The 18500-nt window shown below is 51.1% G+C and overlaps 1 protein-coding gene across 1 annotated transcript in view; it reads left to right on the forward strand.

The window, feature by feature from the left end:
* LOC128267606 (proton channel OtopLc) overlaps window positions 1-9346 on the forward strand; it is a 13581-nt gene extending 4235 nt beyond the window's left edge. The window contains 11 exon segments of the mRNA XM_053004488.1: window positions 2346-2530; window positions 2723-2955; window positions 4482-4547; window positions 4549-4706; window positions 4784-4802; window positions 6217-6322; window positions 6388-6548; window positions 6628-7634; window positions 8021-8305; window positions 8385-8733; window positions 8819-9346. Of these exon segments, the coding sequence (XP_052860448.1) occupies window positions 2346-2530; window positions 2723-2955; window positions 4482-4547; window positions 4549-4706; window positions 4784-4802; window positions 6217-6322; window positions 6388-6548; window positions 6628-7634; window positions 8021-8305; window positions 8385-8733; window positions 8819-8959 (2710 nt within the window). The 3' untranslated portion in view covers window positions 8960-9346.
* Window positions 9347-18500: the final 9154 nt, after the last annotated feature.

Raw genomic sequence — 18500 nt, forward strand, 5'->3', positions numbered from 1 at the left:
GGCTCGGATGAGTTTTTGAGTGGCTCTGAGTGACTTGGGACATCCCCACCCTGTAATTAGTTCGGGTTGGTCTCTTTGTCCTGAGAATTATTCGGCTTTTTCCATTCGAATGGCGGGCGGGAGTGGGTGGGAATGTGCCGGGGTTGGGGGGGGGGTCTTCCTCACCCGCTCCTACCTTGGTGGGCTGCATTCGCGTCGAGCTCGACTCCCAGTGCACAGTGTTCCTGTTGGGTATTACTAGGATACTATGAGTACTACGACTACGACTACTACTACTACTACTACTGACCACTATTCCCCCCCCACTCCCCCCCATCTTGTGTTGTCGCCCACGTCGAGCCTGTCGAGTCCACCCTTCCCGCGTGTGACCCGACCACCCTTCCCGCGTGTGTCCCCGTGAGAATTTTATCCAATTTAATCCAATTTTTAAAGCGACCCCCAAAAAGGATTGCTTGGGACCCCGCTTCTGTGACTTATTCCCGCGCGTGTGTGTGTGTGTGTGTGTGTGCTGCAACATAACAGAATTCCAAGGGGGCAGTGGTCCTGTACCGAAGAGAGCCCTAGAGAGAGCGAGTGAGTCCGCCGGGTGGTGAAAATGGTCGGCGGTGGTGAGATGAAGGTGGCCACGGTCGACGTCGAGAGCAGTGACAATATGGCGACGCTGCCCGTGTCCCGCTCCCACGGCGTGGCAGGGGCCGCCAGTGGTGCGGGTGGTGGTGGTGGTGGAAGTGATACTGCGGAGAAAAACAATGCCGCCAACAAGGAGATGGAGCTGAAGAACGTGATGCCGAAACCGATGCAAAGGTTAGTTCCCCGCGTACCAGGATCGCTGGGCCTGGGGGGTGTGGAAAAGAGGAATAGGAAACCAGGACGTGATGTTTGAAAGGGTGGTGAAGGGCATGCGAGAATGCTCACCACCGCGGTTTCCACACACGCTCTCCGCCGCCGTAGGTTTCTGAGCTGAGTTCCGCTAGGGCTTCGTTCCGTGAGTGACAGTCAGAACAGCGAGAGGGCGGAGGGGGTGCTGGAGCGGAACGTAGTGTACACTGTGCACGGCCACAGCGCCGCAGACTGCTTGGCTGCAGTCTGTGCGGCTCAAAAAGGAGAGAAAGTCTCACCCATACCTCACTCTCACAGCAGGCGGTCCTCCGGTGCTGGAGGGTGCTTCGCTCAGTGCCCTTCCCTCTGGGAGTGTAGGGGGAGGGGGGTATAGGCGGGGTGTACACACTTTGACCTACACACAGCTCTCCTGTGTGCCGTTTTTGCACCGAGGATTGTTGTTTGCTTTGTGGACTGCGCTTCGCTGCCACCGGCCGTATCTCCGTATTTGCGCCGCCATCTTGAGGAGTCTCCTGGGAGAAAAGACCTACTCCGTCCCACCCCCCACCAAGGGTGGGTCGTGTCTTGCAGATGCCTCTTTCGCACGTTCCGGAGATCCAAACCGGAGAGTCCAGTGGCTGGGCAAAATAGAGTCGATGATTAAGTTATGAGTCGGATCAGTGTTACGATAAACACGTGCCAATGTGTGACGTCAAAAGTGACACTACAGTAGTCTCTCTGGCTCGACAGCAAACCCCTGCAGCCGCACAGGAACTGGGTCAATGACCGCACGACCAGTTCCGGGGGTCAAGTCCTGTACCAGACTTCTACGGGAGTGTCTCCTACAAGAAAAGGAAAGATTTATTCACGTTCATGGGTTTTGGGAGTGACACTGTCCGTCCAGGAATAGCTTTACACCGATCGTTATCTCTGAAGGCACCTACCTACCTCTTCCTTAACCAGTTTTGATTCCGTTCAAATGTCACCAAGTCTGGTCTGGTCGGGTGGCCCTGAGGTTCCTGTGTTCCGATTCTTGCTCAAACTGGTTTCTGTCCTAGATGTCCATGTCCAGTTCGGGGAACTCCATGCCTTATGGAGTCGGGAGTGACAGGCCGCCCCTTCGGGAACGTCTCGTAGCGCAAGGTAGCCAGAACCAGCCAGTGGGTCGTACAGAAAGGGAGTTCCCGATTGGTTGCTGCCATGAAGTGCGTAACGACCACTTCAAAGTTACCCTGTTCAATCCCGAGCCTGAAAGAATGTTCAATTACGTTTGCCTGCCAACTTGTGCCGTGACACTTGACGCCCAGCCGAGGAACCTAGCGTTTGTGCTGAGGAAGAAGTCGAGTGGCAGAAGCGCCAGAGACACTATAGCCGGTGTCGAGTTGTTCGGCTCCTCGAGTGCACCCGCCGGCACTTTTGCATTGTTCGCTAAACCTGACTCTCGATATCGTTCTCTCTCTCTCTTTCTCTCTCTCTCTCTCTCTCGCTCTCTCTCTCTCTCTCTCTTCCTGCTCTCGGACGAACAGAACGTCGCTTTTCATCGTCACGAGCCTGGTCTACGCAATGCTGCTAATCGTCGTCTGCGTGGCGTACGTTATCAGCGACGTCACGACGCACCATCTGCCTGTGATGTACTACGAGGGCTTCTTTACCTATCTCTACGGTGCCAGCATACTGTTCCTGCTGTACGTGTTCTGCTTCCTACTGCAAGGTAAGTGACCCTTACGAAGTAGTCCATTTAGTGTCTACTTGTTACTAAATGCGGTTACTAAACTTCAAGCAAGTAGTCAAGTAATCGTCAAATTTAAAATCTAAATACTAGATAGATCACCCATAGATGGATATATTATTACTACTACTACTACTACTACTAATATTATTGCTACTGCCCACTACTACACAGAGAGTTCCTGCTGCAACGGAAAACCGAAACCACCGAAGGAGAAGAAGCCGAAGAAGGAGAAGAAATCGAAGAAAGCGGCCACCGACCCGGAAGCAGCCGGCAAAGACGGAAAGGACGCTAAGGACGGTAAGGACGGTGCCGCAGCCAAGGAGAGCTCCGCCGCCGCCGCCGGCAAAGCATCGAAGGAGGAGGCGAAGGGCAAGGGCGGCTCCACCAAGGCGAGCCCCTATCAGGTGAAACTCAGATAAAAAAAACTCGCTTCATTCCCATTCCCGTTTTGGCGCAACTCTATCTCTTTAACCTTACCTCCTCGCCGTCTCCCCTTTTCGAGAGAGACCGCCCCTCCCCCGCGCCCCCTTGTGCATATGTTTCCCCCGACGTGTGTGTGCGTGAGTGTGTGTGTGCCAACAACTTGCAATATCTCTGCCAACACAGCGGACAAAAAAAAAAAACCAGAAGAAATCTTTGCCAAACTCCCTAAAGCAAACCCACAAACCTCTGCTACTGCTGCTACGTCACACACTAACCAGATGCCAGATGTACGCGCGCCCACGTCCCGTTCGAGCAGTTTCGAGCAGAACGCCCGAACGTACGGTGCCGGGCGTTGCGTGTACTGTGCGTGTTGGTTAGGCGTAGTAGTAGTAGGTTGCGGCAGCAATGAGAAGAAGGCGGCACACTCGCGTTACCTTTTTCCTCGCTTCTTGGTTCTTTTGCGTGCGCACCCCTCCCAAAAAAAATAACCAGAGAACGGGTGGGAGAGAGCACGAGAGAGAGAGAGAGAGAGAGAACTGCAACGCTTTTGCCCCTAGATTCCTACCTCTACCTAGAGCTCTGTGTGTAGAATGTTCCGTTTTATCGTTCGTTCGTTCGTTTTTCGAAAACTGCTAGACTGCATATTCGTTCGAGTTACCGTTTTTAATTACCTTGGCTCGTGGGCCACCACTACTTCTTCGTAGAGTCATTTTGTTTTCGGCTTTCCGTTCGGTTTCCTTTTACTTCCGCTTCTATTTTTTGCACTCGCGCGTGTGTTAAAGTTGACGCGCTGTAGTAGTTACCGTTCCGTTCCAGCTCCAGTTCCTCTACGGCGGCATACGGCCAGTAAAAATCAAATTCGAGCAGATTCGAGCAGTTTCGAGTAGCTTTCGAGCAGTTTTTCGGGTAGCTTATCGTGCACCGAGGCCCGTACTAGACACACACACACAGTCAAGAAACAACTGCTCGAACTCTCGCTGCGGCTTGAATTTTACTGGACTGCCGGCTGCCGGCTGCCGGTGGCTTTGCGACCTAGCGTTTGTAGCGTTTGTAGAACCCATTTCGGTTGCCCATCCAGCCCAACTGTAGGTAGCATACAACGACCCCCTCTCCCTGGCCGTGGCGGTGCCGGACCAGAAGCGGTAGCGGTATAGCCAACTGTAGCCGTATCTTTCGCGCTGTAGCAGCAGCCTGAATGTGTTGCGCCATTTGCTTGTGTCCCCAATAGTTCAGCGCGCTTGTTTGTTTTGCGAAACATATTCAAGTTCATCCGCGCACGCGCACACTAGCGTAGCCACAAATTCGAAACAATCATCCCCCCACCCCATGCGCCCCACGCCCCTTAAAAAGTTGAACAACAAAAACCAAACAAAAAATTTCCAACACACACACACACACTTAAAACTGCCTCTACCGTCTACAACATCGTCGACGTGCGCTCTACGGGCACTTCTACGGCACACGCTTGCGAACACACCCACCCACCCACACACACACACACACCCAGTACGCGAAGAAGCAGGAGGTGTACCCGAAGAAGAAGCGCGATCGACTGCGCGAGATGCAGCGCCAGGCGGCTACGGCAGCGGCGGCTGCGGCGGCGTCAGCGGCGGCTACGGCAGCGGCGTCGTCGGTGGACGACTCACCCAGCGGTGGCCCGCACTCTCCGCTGTTACGGTCCCCGGTTCGGGCCTCATGCGACGGCGGTGACGACGACGGCGGCGGCGGCGGCGTCGGCGGCGGCGGCGGCGTCGGCGGCCGTCGGGATACCTACAACGACCACAGCCATGGCGGTGGCGGCGGCACCAGCAGAGCAGGGCGGGCGCAGGTACACGGTCCAACAACAACCACCACCACCACACACTCATCAACAATATATCAGCTTTTCCATCGCCCATCACACACCCGCTGTCCCCATTTTCTCCGACTAACTCCGAGTTTGGCCCCCCTTCGAGTGTTGTTGGCTTGTGGAGTGTCTGTGTGTGTGTGTGTGTGTGTGTGTGTGTGTGTGTGTGAAGAATGGACTCACTCGGTGCCAACTCTCATACCTTTCGCGTGAAACACTCGCTCCCCCGGTTCCTCCCACCACTGCTCCAGTACTTCCGACCAGCTCAAATCTACGCACCGCACCGTTTCGAGCAGTTTCGAGCAGTTTCGAGCAGTGTGAAATTTAGCTGGTAGGGGTTCCAGCTGGTATACTAACCGCAACCATCGTCTCCACCAACCTCCACCGCCCCACCCCCCGCCTTCCACCATGTTTGCTCGGAGTGTGTGTGTGTGTGTGTTTTGCGGGTGTGTGTGTTTTGCGGGTGTGTGTGGTGTGCGTACCTTGCGTACTAACAGCATCGAAGCGGTGTCCGGTAGGGGGTGTAGGGAGGGGATTTAAGTAACCATCACCATTGCCTCCCCCCTAGCCGTTGCACTCACACTACTACTCTCTACGATCCCCTAATGGAAGCGTGCGGTGTGGTGTGTTGGTGCGGCACGCCACCCCGACCTGCGCTACTGCTGGAGGACCGTGCAGAAGCGCAGCAGCAGCAGGCCTATGAGTAGACCATCTCCCGGCGCCGTTTCCCGGCGCCTGTGATCGTTCTCGTCGTCCTGCCCCCCGTTGCATTGTGATATACGTTTGCCTTTTTGGAACCTGGCTTGTGTTGCGTTGCGTTGCGTTTGGCTTCCATATACTACTCTAACCTCTATAGTGGGTTTTAGGACTCTATAGGACTCGGTTTCACCTTCCTACTTACCCTATGGTGTGCCTACCAACACACACACACGCGCGCGCGCCCGCGCATGAGATTTGTTTTCGGATCTGTACTTGTGACGATAGTAGTAGTAGTAGTAGTAGTCGTAGTAGTACTCTTAGTAGTTGATACCTTCTGCCCCAGTAGCCCCAGTGCCTGTGCACGCTCACTTACACCCGTTGCGTTAAAATCTCCCCCGCCCCCTGCATCCCCGCTGCACCCCTAGTTTCTGGCTTTTGTTTGATTTATGGTCTTGTCATGTGTGTGTGTGTGTGTCATTGCGAGTGTGCCACTCTACTAGTTCTGTGGTAACGGACGTTACACGTGCGTTACATACGGAACGTTACCGTTGCTCGGTTCGGTCTCCTCTGTGTCGCTGTGTTGTCGCCTCGTTGTCCTGTGTGTCTCTGCCTGCTAATCGGGGCACCACCCTGTGCCTGTGTGCCATTCTACCTTCTTTTCTACCACGTCTCCACGACCTCCGTCTGCCTCGAACAGCCGGAACCAATCGCCGACCCGGAGGCAGCCCTTTCGCCGCGCTTCAAGCGCAAAACGACCCAGGACCCAGCCCACGGTAGCTTCTTCCTGCGTGTCGGTGCCATCGGTAAGTCCACGGCGAGGCTCGCGACCTGCCGCGACCGTGACGTTAATTTGCTTCCTCTTTCACAGCATTCGGGCTCGGCACGATGATCTACACGGGGCTGGAGTTTGGCTCGTTCTTCGAGATCCCGTTCACCTCACCCTGCCACCAGATACTACGGGGCGTGAACCCGCTGCTGCAGATGATCTTTACCTTTATGCAGATGTACTTCATCTTCATGAACGCACGGGTAACGCACGGGGGTCGCTCGGAATGGGTATGGGCCCACTCGGTCTAACGGGGTTTCTCCGGGTTCTCCTCCACAACAGCTCAACATCCACCGGTTTAAGGTGCTGGCCCGCTTCGGTCTGATGCACATCGTGGCCACCAACATCTGCGTGTGGATCCGCACTCTGGTCCTGGAGTCACTGAAGGAGATCACGGCCTACCATCGGCGCCGCGGCCCGGAACCCGAAGACTCGGCGATCCTGGAGAACATCCGCCAGCACACGCTGCGCAACGCGGGCATGGTGATGGGCACGGAGCTGGGCCCGGCCGGTGACACCGAGTGGGAGCCGATCAGCGTGAATCTTCACGCTCACGAGGACCTCTCGTCACCGGACGCCACCAGCGTGTTGTCGCGGATCGTCCAAAGCACCGGCCGCACGCTGGTCGGTGCAGTCACCACGCTCGTGACCTCGACCAGCACCGTGGCTCCCACGACAACGACGACGACCGGCGCACCGTCGACAACGCCATCGACGACAACGACGACCACGTCCACCGTAACGCCGAGCACTGGTAACTCTTGGACCGACGAGTGGGCCACCAGAACCACTCCCTCCACTAGCACTACCGTGCGCGGGTTGCTGGACCGTTTGCGGGACATCGTCACGACGGAGTCTTCAACTACGACTACGACCGGCAGCGTCGGCAACCTCCACCGCTACGACTCAGGGCTCCAGTCGGAGGACCACTTCGAGCGCATGATGGATGCCGGAGGAGAACCCGTCATGGCCGCCGCCACCACCACCACCACCGGTAGTCCGTCGTTTCTGGAGTCGTTCGTCGATCGTATCAACTACCTGCAGCGCAACAGTAGCCTCGATCAGACGTACGAAAGTCTGGACGCCCTGTTTCCGTCCGCCTTCGTGGCCCCATCCCAGGCCGGTGCCGCCGCCACCAACTCAACCTCGGTTAGCTGCGGGCGCGTCAACATCATGGGCACGATCGTGCAGGACTCGGCCCCGTACCTGTACCCGTTCATCATCGAGTACTCGCTGATCGGAGCCGCCGTCATCTACGTCATGTGGAAGCACATCGGTCGCTACCCCAAGTGAGTGGCAATGGGCTAGCAAGAGGTTTAGTTCGCGGTAGCGCTTTAGTTAGGTTTAGTTCGTCCTTTCAACAAACAAACAAAAAACAGTCAAACTGTGCATAACTGTGCGCCGGTAATATTCCTTTTGAAACCGTTTCACCCTCATGAGCTCATGGTGAACCACGACCCCCGAAGTCTAAGTAGAACTGAAACCAGCAATCCTTCACCGTGCGCTTCTCTGCCCTGATTCATTTTGAATTTTGAAAACACCTTAAAAAAGCACCATTATTATTGCTTATAAATTACCCTAACTCTACTCTAGTTTATTACCGAGCAAAACGAAGAAAATTGGGTGACGAAGAAACTGAAAACTTCAAGCTTCCAACTTTGGCAACTATTTGCAGGTTCACGAACGAGGAAGACCTGGAGCACCGGCTGGAGGTGATGCTGTCGCGTCGGGCCGTGGTGATGGCGCAGCAGGCGCGCACCGGGCGTGTCGACTGTGTCGGCGCCTCCAAGGGTCTGTTCTTCGGATTGCTACTGCTGGTCGGCTCACTGATCTGCCTGATCCTGTTCTTCGTGCTCGTCAGACACCCGCAGCTGTCGCTGCTCGCCATCTACCTGGCGGACGTGTCGCACTGTGCGCTGATGGTGCTCGCCATATTCGCCATCATCATCGGCTTCGTTCGGTAGGTCGTCACCGCGTCCCGGAAGTGTCCCTCACGAGCGCCCACTCTCCAACGCTCCACGCTCCGTTCTCGTTCACAGCGTGCAGAACCTGAAGTTCCGGTGCGAGGAGCAGAGCAACCTGAACGACATCCTGCTGCGCATCTCGGCGTTCGGGCTGTTCGTGTACTCCACGTTCAGCGTGATCGCCGGCTCGCTGAACGCGCTCGAGAGCGAACCGAACCTGCTGGTGATGGTGACCGGGATCGTGGCCGTCGTCCAGGTCGTCATCCAGCTGCTGTTCATCGCGGACGTTTCGCGCCGCCGCGTGCACCTGCCGGAGCACGATCGCATCAAACCGGGCCGCCAGATCGTCACCTTCCTGCTGATCTGCAACGTCTCCATGTTCGCCATCTACACGTTCGAGGCCCAGAAGGTGTTCGCCAACCCGGTAAGCCGAGCCGAGCACCAGCTCACCTCCGAGCCGACCACCGACTCACGCACTCACTCACTCCAATCCCAATATCCCCCCGCAGGTTCAGCTGGACTTCTACGGCTTCATCGCCTGGTCGCTGATCCAGCGTGTCACGCTGCCGCTCTGCATCTTCCACCGGTTCCACAGTGCCGTTACGCTGGCCGAGGTCTGGAAGACGACCTACAAGGCACGGCTCGAGTAAGCTCACCGACCACCGACCCGGTAGCACCGGCACCACTAGCCCCGAGAGGCTCGCACAACCCACCACCACCACCACGACCACGACCACGACCACCACCACCATCGTCATTACAATCGCAGGCAGCGCAGCGAACCAAGACCGGACTCTGGAGTCGTCGCGGTGGCCCCTCCAGCTGCGGGCGGAACCCGCACGTACGTCAGAAGATCCAACAGGACAACACGGGACAAACGGCCAGAGCCAGGCATAACGACGGAAGGCGGATAACGGAAGACGAACGATCGCGGAGCGAGCGAGTGGGGTTTGGGTTGTAAATCTGGTTTTTTGGTCTACTTTTTGGGTTTTTTCGAGTGGAACCTATATTTCTCCTTTTTGGAAGTATTTTTTTAGACAGGCCGAGCGAGAGAGAGAGAGATAGCGCCATATACATGGTTAGTATTAACTCTCCAATGTTCAAACATAGCCAGTATATGAGTGCGAACACACACACACCCACACACACGGATCCCACCTTTTCCGCCGCGGAAGCATCCTCGTCCTCCGTCCTGTTCGCTTGATTTTGTAATCCTGCTTCCCGCTCCCAGCTAAAGCGACCCGCCCACCCCACACATTAGCAATCCCAAAATTCATAGTGCAGAGAGCGATAGAGAGAGAGAGAGAGAGAGGGCTAGGAAGCGAAGAAAGCGAAACAACCAGAAAGGAAAACCACACACAAATTAAATTTAACCACACGAGCGCAAGTAGACAACAATAGCAGCAGCAAGCAATAGATAGAGCCCCGCGGCCACGGAATCAAGGACCAAGGACCGGGTGGGCCGGGCGACACAGAGCATGCAGGTCCACAGCAATTGGTAGTTGGTTTTGCTGCATATTTTGCACATTTTTTCTGCTCGGCTATTCGACTTTTCCTCCCACCCCACCCCGCCCCCTCCCCCACGAGAACCCGCGTGTGCGAGTGTGCGAGTAACGAGCGAACATAAAAATAATAACATTAATCATAGTGGAACGAGCATACGCGTTTGAGCAAAGTAATGATAAATGAATTATGATAAAGCATCCCTTTATATTATACACAACATGCATGCATACATAAATAAATACACACAAGCCAACCAAGCAAAAACAAAACGGAAAAAAAATCCCATACATACACCCTAATGTTTACGTATCTAAACGTATATATGATGAGGATGAAGATGATGATGATAATGTTGAGGATGATGAGGATGACGATGATGGTCATAGTAGAAGGGCAGTTGTCGAAGATGGGAAGCTGAAAGCCAGACGAACCAAAGTTAGTCGAACTGTTGGCGCAAAAAAAAAAAACAGGAGACACGGACACAGCATTTCGAGAGAGAGAGTGTCGAGGGAGTAAAATTTTAAAATCATTCAAAATCGATCAACCAAAACCCTAAAGGCTGCTGCATCATGTAAGTTGTTTCGGTTTCACACATTCGACAACAGGCTCTCACGTTTCCCTCTCATCTGAACACGGCACACGGCACACGGCAGGTGCACGCGCGCGTGCGTGCACTACATTCGATTGTTTTCTCGTGTGTTTGAACATTGTTTGTGTTTGTGGGACCGTTCGCCGAAGAAAGGATCTAAACTTAATCAATGTGACTGTGGTTTTATGTAACTCAAAAGCGTGGGCGACACCACGTGAATAAGGATATAACTTGAAGGATGCGCAAGAGCGAGAAAGCGGAAACAGATATAGCAAGAAGGAGGAAATGGAAAGGAGAACGGAACGGCGGAGAAGCACACCCGAAGTACACAGTAACAACGTTCCGTTTTGCTTCGAGTCGCTGCCATTTGGGGCAGTGTGTGTGTGTGAGGGCCGAGTTTTGTTTTTCTATTGAATTTTTGCGCAACTATTTGGCATAAACTTAAGCTCTCGAAAGGAGTGCAGTTGAAGAAAAAAAAAAACGAAATGAAAGAGATAGTGACAGAAGCATGCAAACAAATGAATGAAACAATGAACACTAACTGAAAAGTATCGAAAATAAAAAAACAAACTAATGATAACACGTATTAGCTGTAAAAGAAGGGGATTCCGCGAAGGAGAAGCGAGAAGCGCGAGTAGCGAGCGAAACAGATACAACAAAAAGAAGAAGAAGAAGAAAAAAAAAAGCAGAAATCATATATTGGTAGTTATAAAACCTTACAATTTTACTAAACCCGTTTGTTCAACAGTAAAACAAGAATCACGAGACAGGACGTGGGGGCGCAGAAAGAGTTTGAACGAGTGTGGAGAGTGTGGATGAAAGGATCGGCAGAAAGGATAAGACAGCCAGAATGAGCCAAGCAGGCCAACACAAGAGACAGGATGGAGCGATGGGCAAGGATGATGGGAATCGGAAATAAAGATGCATTGAATAAAAACAAACGAAAAAGAAACCAAAACATACAAACATCGACACACACACACACAGTCCAACACACGGTCCACGGTACAGAGTCTCCACTGATCAAAAACCCAACATACACACACACGGCACGGCAGATGGTCAGATGAGGGCGTTGGGCGTAAGGAGTGGCCCTTGTTTGTTTCTGCACTCTGCATCATCTCTATCGACGACGACGTTGCCGGCAGGAGGAGCCTCCTCCTGGATGGCTGGAAAGACCTGGCTGGAGACCGTGCAGAAGCGTAGGTATTAAAAAGGAGAGAACCAAAAACCAGCAAACAAATAATCACTCAATCCGCTGCCCGCCAGCCATCCCCACGTCCCTGCCGCACAGTGAAACTAGGGGGGCGGGTGCGGGGTACCGACAGCAAGGCATAGTGGTGCAGGATCTTGTTTAAATCTATGTGTAGCTGTTAGAGTTTAAAAGATTCATATGATATACTAATAAATCAACGATAAAGACTAGCAAATACGAACATTCGTGAGAGAGCAAGCGAGAGCAAGTGAGAGAGAGAGAGAGAGAGAGAGTGAGGGGGAGAGAAGAGAGAACTAAACACACAGAACGCGACACTCGGAGGAGCATCTTCGCCGCCACAACATTCTCCACCCACCAACCCTTGCGCGCGAAGCGAGGGCTCTAGCGCTTACGGAGGTTCTACTCGGCTCCACCCCGCAAACCGACTTCCAACACTTGGTTGATCCTTTTTGTTTTTGCTGGTGTTTACTTCGTGCTGGTTTTTTTTAACACAATACCGGTGACAAAGACTCAGCAACACTAGCCTAACTTTGCACGGGCTCGCCGTATGAGTGAAAAGGATTTCAGGGTGACACATACAGGCAAACAAACAGGCATTATTTATAATTTACTAGCAGTTCCCGGCGCGCGTCGCTGCGCCTCATTTCATCCTTATTTCGCGATTGGGAGGCGTTTCAGAGGACTTCTTGGTGACGTATCCGATCAGCTCCCCTTTTCGCTTCCCGTTACTCCTACTTTTCAGACGATCGGACTTCCCGGTGACGTATTTGTTCAGTTTCCCTTCCCGCCTCCCGTTACTCCTCTGTTCCAAATGATCGGGCTTCCGGGAGACGTACCCGATCGGCTTCCCTCCTCGCTTCCCGTTACTCCTCCGCCTCGGACGATCGGGCTTCCCGGTGATGTATCCGATCGGCTTTCCTTTCCGATGCTGAATTTTTATGTTACGTTTGTATGGGAGCGCCCCCTCCCCGGAGGTGTGGGAGGGTGAAACTTTCCTATTCACAATCCGGGGTCACAAAACTACGCTGTGCAAAATTTCACGCGGATTGGTTCAGTAGTTTTGGAGAAAATGCGGTACAGACAGACAGACAGACAAACAACCATTTTTATATATATAGATTATTTTACTACACTCTGTTTGCGCCTGTGTGATTGTCGCTGTAAGAAAACAATAGAAGCCAGTCCCTTTGTTGCCCATTTTTTTCGTATTTAAAAAAATTTGTATTCTCACAATTCTAAATGCATATTCTTTAAATTATATTAAATTACATTTACAATTATTACATTTACATTACTCTCACACACACTGACAGTTCTTTGTAACGTGTACGTAGCAAAGATTCAATGGGATGTAGTAGTAAGTAGTAGATTTTAGCCGACCTGCTAGCTAGATGTAAGTGAAACCGGTCAAAGTCGCCACTGGCACTTCTTTTACTGATTTACTCTGAAGCGCTAATTGCAAAACTCTACAGACAGCAAACAAAGCGATGGGGAAAAACAAACCAGTGAAAGGTGATGTTGTTGAGAAATAAACCATAAATTAATTAGTGCAAAAAAGTACAGAAAACTAACAATCAATCTACACACAAACACACACACACAAACAGACACACAACAGTAACGCACAGAACCGAACGAAATATGCGGTTAAAAAACACAACACTGCCGTTTCCACTGCGAGGAACTCACCGGTGATCTTGCAAGCGGTGATCAAAACCACACCACCTCACTGTACTTCCAATTATATCCCACACACACACACACACATCAACACACACACACACATATATACATTCTGTAGCGCTGTAGTTTTCTCCGCATCACTCCGTTTTCTATTAAGCAAACTAAAGTAAGAACAGAAGCGCGCCCAACTCTCTTTCGTTTTACAACGCGCGCGAACACAAAGCGCGGAGTTGCGGAGACTGCTGATAAAACATAAATCATAAACATCTACCACCCCACACTCCGCGTGGGAAACTTCAAAACGGACAGAGCAGAGACAGAAAATGAAAAAGGAGGAAACAACAAACTGTTAACCCATAGCCCCGTAGAGAGAGTCAAGCCCACAAGCTACTCGAATCGGTTAAACCAGAAACATAAAACTAACATACAAAAAGGAACAAAAAGGGGGTAAAATATACAAACAAAATAGATACCCGAGCGCGAGCCCAACATATTCGTAACATTAAAACAATGTTGGCAAAACGGGCACCGGAAAAAACGGCAAACTATGAAACGTAACGAATCACGTAACGACACTCGCACACTGAACCAAGATCGGCGTGTCCTGCGAGTATATGCGACCAAACTGCGACGCGAACGGTGACTGGAATAGCGAAGGAACGGAGCGGAAAAAAACGGAAAACCGAGCATTGTTGTGGAGAAAGTAAAAGTCTAACGGAAAAGAAAGGAGTAGAAAAAGAAAATAAAAAGATAAGGAAGAGCTGCTGCGGAAACCATGCAAAAACCAGATACAGATGAACGATACATAAAAGATAAAAGATAAGTATTTAATATATGAATGAGTTGAGTCTGTTAGTTTTTTGAAACAAAACACAAAAATGGAAAAAGGAAGCAAAAAAAAAATGGTATCATAATTATCTATAAATTCATTTGAGCATATTGCCTGATTGGGGCACACAAGGAGACATAACGACACACACACACACACACACACACATACATATACAGACAGACACATGTACCGGGAACACTTCCTAAACTTTAGTAGAAGTAGAACGAGACCAAACAGTAAAAAACCACAAACACAAGGTTTGCTCGGGCAATGACTCTCGGCTTGAGCTCTCCTCTGTAATGTGCACACATACATACATACAAACCACACACACACACATACACACATACAAGCACAGTGGCCCGTATGGAACGTTTGTATATTTTTATAATAGAAATCGAAACATGCCGCGTTGTGTTAAAGATGGTCCTCGATTTGTGACCCACCATAGAGAGAGCCCTTCCGGAGCCCTTCCGGAGCCGACTTCCTGGGGCCGTAGTAGTAGACGGGGCAGCAGAGGGTGGGAAAACAGGGAACAGGATCTCTCGTTGTGATTATGTATGCCAGTGTACCTTTCTTAATCCCAAACATACACACACGCACACACACACACACACACACACACACAACTAACGACAGCAAAGCAAGAACAAAGAAGAACACAATTGAAGCTAATAATATGGCGCACTGCGCGAATGAAACGCACATTAATATATAATACAGAGAACGTAGAACGAGGGGGGGGGGTTGCTGGGATCGCTGGGAGAGAGACATGTAACATCAACACTCAAGTGTGTGTGCGCGCACCCTTATCACTAGAGTGAGCACGTTGGTTACTAATAGCATTAAAGTGAGGTATCAAAAGCGCGCCACGAGCGAGAAACGGTCCGAAGCAAGGATAGCAACGGAAACCGGAAAAACAAACAGCTCAATCGTGTGTGTGTGTGTGTGTGTGTGCGTATGGAAACCTGTTACAGGAGACGCAGGACGCAGGAGACTAGCTAACGAACCAAACGCACTAACCGCACTGTTGTAGCAAGCAGCTTCCACACCTTAGCGGGAACGCGTAGATGCGATGTAGATGCCAGGCGAGGCACTGTAGATGCGGGGAGCAGCACACAGACCCACACACACACACACACACACACACCCACATGTGTGCGTGTGTATGTGCGTGTGCGTAGGTACGTGAGAATCGAATCTAGTTAAGGTGACCGGTAATCGGCACCCGGCAAGGACGTCAAATGCTTACGCGCACCTCACTCACGGTGAGAGAGAGAGAGAGAGAGTAGTGCAGATGTTTCAGTGTGTGTGTGTGTTAGTGCGTATTATCGATCAACCTCTAACCTCTCCCCCCCCGCTCCCACCACCCCCAACCGCTCCTCCCCAGCCGCCTTCCCCAGCAGTGGGAGGGAAATCGATCAGTTGATGGAATAAATTTGAACTATTTGGCTAAAGAACTGTACCATACTTTGCGCGGACTACCAGGTGCTTTTGTTTTTGGTTTATTACTTCCATTGCAGACACTGTTCGGTCCGACCATCGACAACATCATCCCATCCTGCGTGCTGATCATGTGCTGATCGTGTCTCGTGTCTGATTCTCGGTCTCTGCACTGTAAGTTTTATGGCGTGCGAGTTTGCTTACAGGAGCATCAACGATGAAATATTTCCCTGATGATATATTTCCTCGCAAACGAATATTACACACTGATATATTCTTCTCGCTGATATATTTCTTAGCGTACGAACTTGCATCCAAAGCATCACAAGTTGAAATATTAGGTTGGGGCAAAAGGAAATCGCGTTTTGCGTGAAATTCAAAACATTTTTCAAAATATTTCCGATGGCTCGATTTGCGTCAAATATGCAACGTTTTTTTTGTATAATTTGTTGTCATTTTCCAGCTGGCTTCATAATGCCTTTCAGAAGTCTTGGCTCTCATTGGCGAGCAACTATAGAAATCGATTTTCACATTCTTTTCTCAATCCCAATTTCTTATCACTCACGGCGGTTTGGAATTCGGTGACAATCGCTTGGTGATTTGGCCGCCGTTTGGCATTATTTCTACTTCAGCACGATTTTACGCGTCAATAAAAAAAATAAATACATAAACCTCCATACTACTTCACTCCATCGTCACCCATCTACTCACAATCTAACTAAGGGATGGATTCCAAAGAAAAACATGCTGTGAACATTCCTTTTAAATTATTATTAGTTTTGCTTCTACGTTTCGACGCATTTGAATCGCTGATAGCGGGAACTAGGGAAGGTTTTTAAGACGGGTTTGTGCCCCCCGATCCCAAAGGAGGCCGAAGAAATAAGCGTTGAAGCGTTGCGGCTTATGAGAAGCGCTTATCTGCTGCTCGCTGCGGATAAACATATGCACGGCGATCAGGAGCATAACAAGCCGGAACTCGTGTTACATTACGTAAAACATATTTCACCATTACCGACCCTAATTAAACTATGTTTACGCCTCATTAGGACAGGTGCAGCCCCCGGCGATTCAATGGGCAGGCTCTCAATCGACCTGTCGCCTGCCGGGGCACCGTGTGCCCTGTTGGCTTTGTATCGGTTCGCTTTCCAGCCTGTGCACTGTGCTGGGATTGACGTGCAGGATGCGGTGTGGTGCCGGACAAAACAAAAACACCTTCCGATGCATGGCGGCCGCCTGGCGTGTGGAGTCCCGGCACTTGCCTCCATTTAGTTTAACTCTAAACACGCAATAAATAAAAATGTTTTGAATGATTAACGATCGAAACCGGTCCGGACAGCGCACAGCACACACGCACATCGCTCGCCCCCAGGAGGGGTTGTGGTGGCAACGGTGGCGGGTTGGCGATGGATTAGGAGCGCATGTCGAGTGGGAAATTCAGCAACCTGTTGCCGTTAGCGCGCATTCAGCATATAGTTGCGTCAACTGGCACACTCTTCCACCATTCCACCCTTCTTTCTGACCTTTTCTTTCCACGCCCTCGCCTGGCGCGCGAGCAGAAAAACAAATCCCGCGCAAAACGTGCCACTTCCGGAACCGCTCCGGCCGCACATTTGCTCCGCATACAAATTGTGTATGATGTAAGACGCGATGATTGCGGGTTGCTCGGTATGCGCAGACGAAGAAACCCGAACCGTCGCCAAACCTGTCCGACCCCAGAACCTTCCTTAGGTTCCTCTCCGCGCCCACCCAAGGCCCACCCTCAGAGCTATCGAGAGGCGTCGCGATCGCGTTTTGGACTGTTCCGAAAAGGCTTCCCAGGCTTTCCAATGTCCTTCCTCGATGGGAGATTGCCTATCACTATAATCGAATCTAGTGGCCCCCGTCGGCCCGGCCCTCTCACCCATCTCTGCCAACGGGGAAGGGGCGACGACACGAGAAAGGAAACCGTTTTATTCGGCACAATTCATTGCGTGCCGTCCGGACCGACGAAACGTGGGTGGGGTGGGCGAGGCTTTGCAGGGCACGAGAAGCGAAAAAAAAATGGGACCTCCCAGACCACCCCAACACCGACGGGCAGCGGTATTGGGACAATCCTGCACATTCTATGCTGCACAAACTAATGAAGCAATTGGGTGAGACTCGACCGGGTTGTTCAATAAGTTTTGGGGTTCGTTAAGAAAAACACAATTTTATGCGGTTTGAAAGTATATTTTACTATTCAGTATGGTCTTCCGGAACAGCAATACACAGGCGTTCCTACGAGAGTCCACAATTCCGCAAGATTTTTTTGCAGATCCGGAAACAGATGGAAGTCGCTAGGGGTCAAAGGGGCTGGTGAATACCTTTGGATGCTGCAACCATATGAACTTTCACTTCGTGATTTTTTGCCAAAATGCTCTTGTAACACCGGGAATTGTCCTGGAGGAAAATGATTTTTTTTTCTTCTCCAAACTGGGTCCTTTTTCACGAATCCTTTTTCCTTCAGCTGGTCTAAAAGTTTACAAACCGAATCAGAATGTATTGATTTAACAGTTTGCAAGTACTCCACAAACAACGTTTCGTTTCACATGACCAAAAAAACTGATGAGTCCACGCACAACGTCCACTCCAGCCTTTTGAAAGCGCCCCAAACGTTGCCGAGAAAGTTGCACAGCTTTCTAAAACCCTGTCCAATGAGATGCTTACGGCTTCTTGTAAATCTCTTTCAGCCACTGAATGATTTTCCAATACGAACTTCTGTATTTTTCCTACGATATTAGGTGTTGCTACTACTTTTTGGACGTCCTTGACGTGGATCGTCTTCACGGCTTGTGCGTTTCACGTTTAAACTCAACAATCAATTCCTTTACTGTAATAATTGAAGACGAAGAGTCCTTATGCACAATCCCAATCCCAAAGTAAAACTTTTCCAAAATAAAAACA

Source organism: Anopheles cruzii, chromosome X, assembly GCF_943734635.1.
Source record: "Anopheles cruzii chromosome X, idAnoCruzAS_RS32_06, whole genome shotgun sequence".
Lineage (NCBI taxonomy): Eukaryota > Metazoa > Arthropoda > Insecta > Diptera > Culicidae > Anopheles > Anopheles cruzii.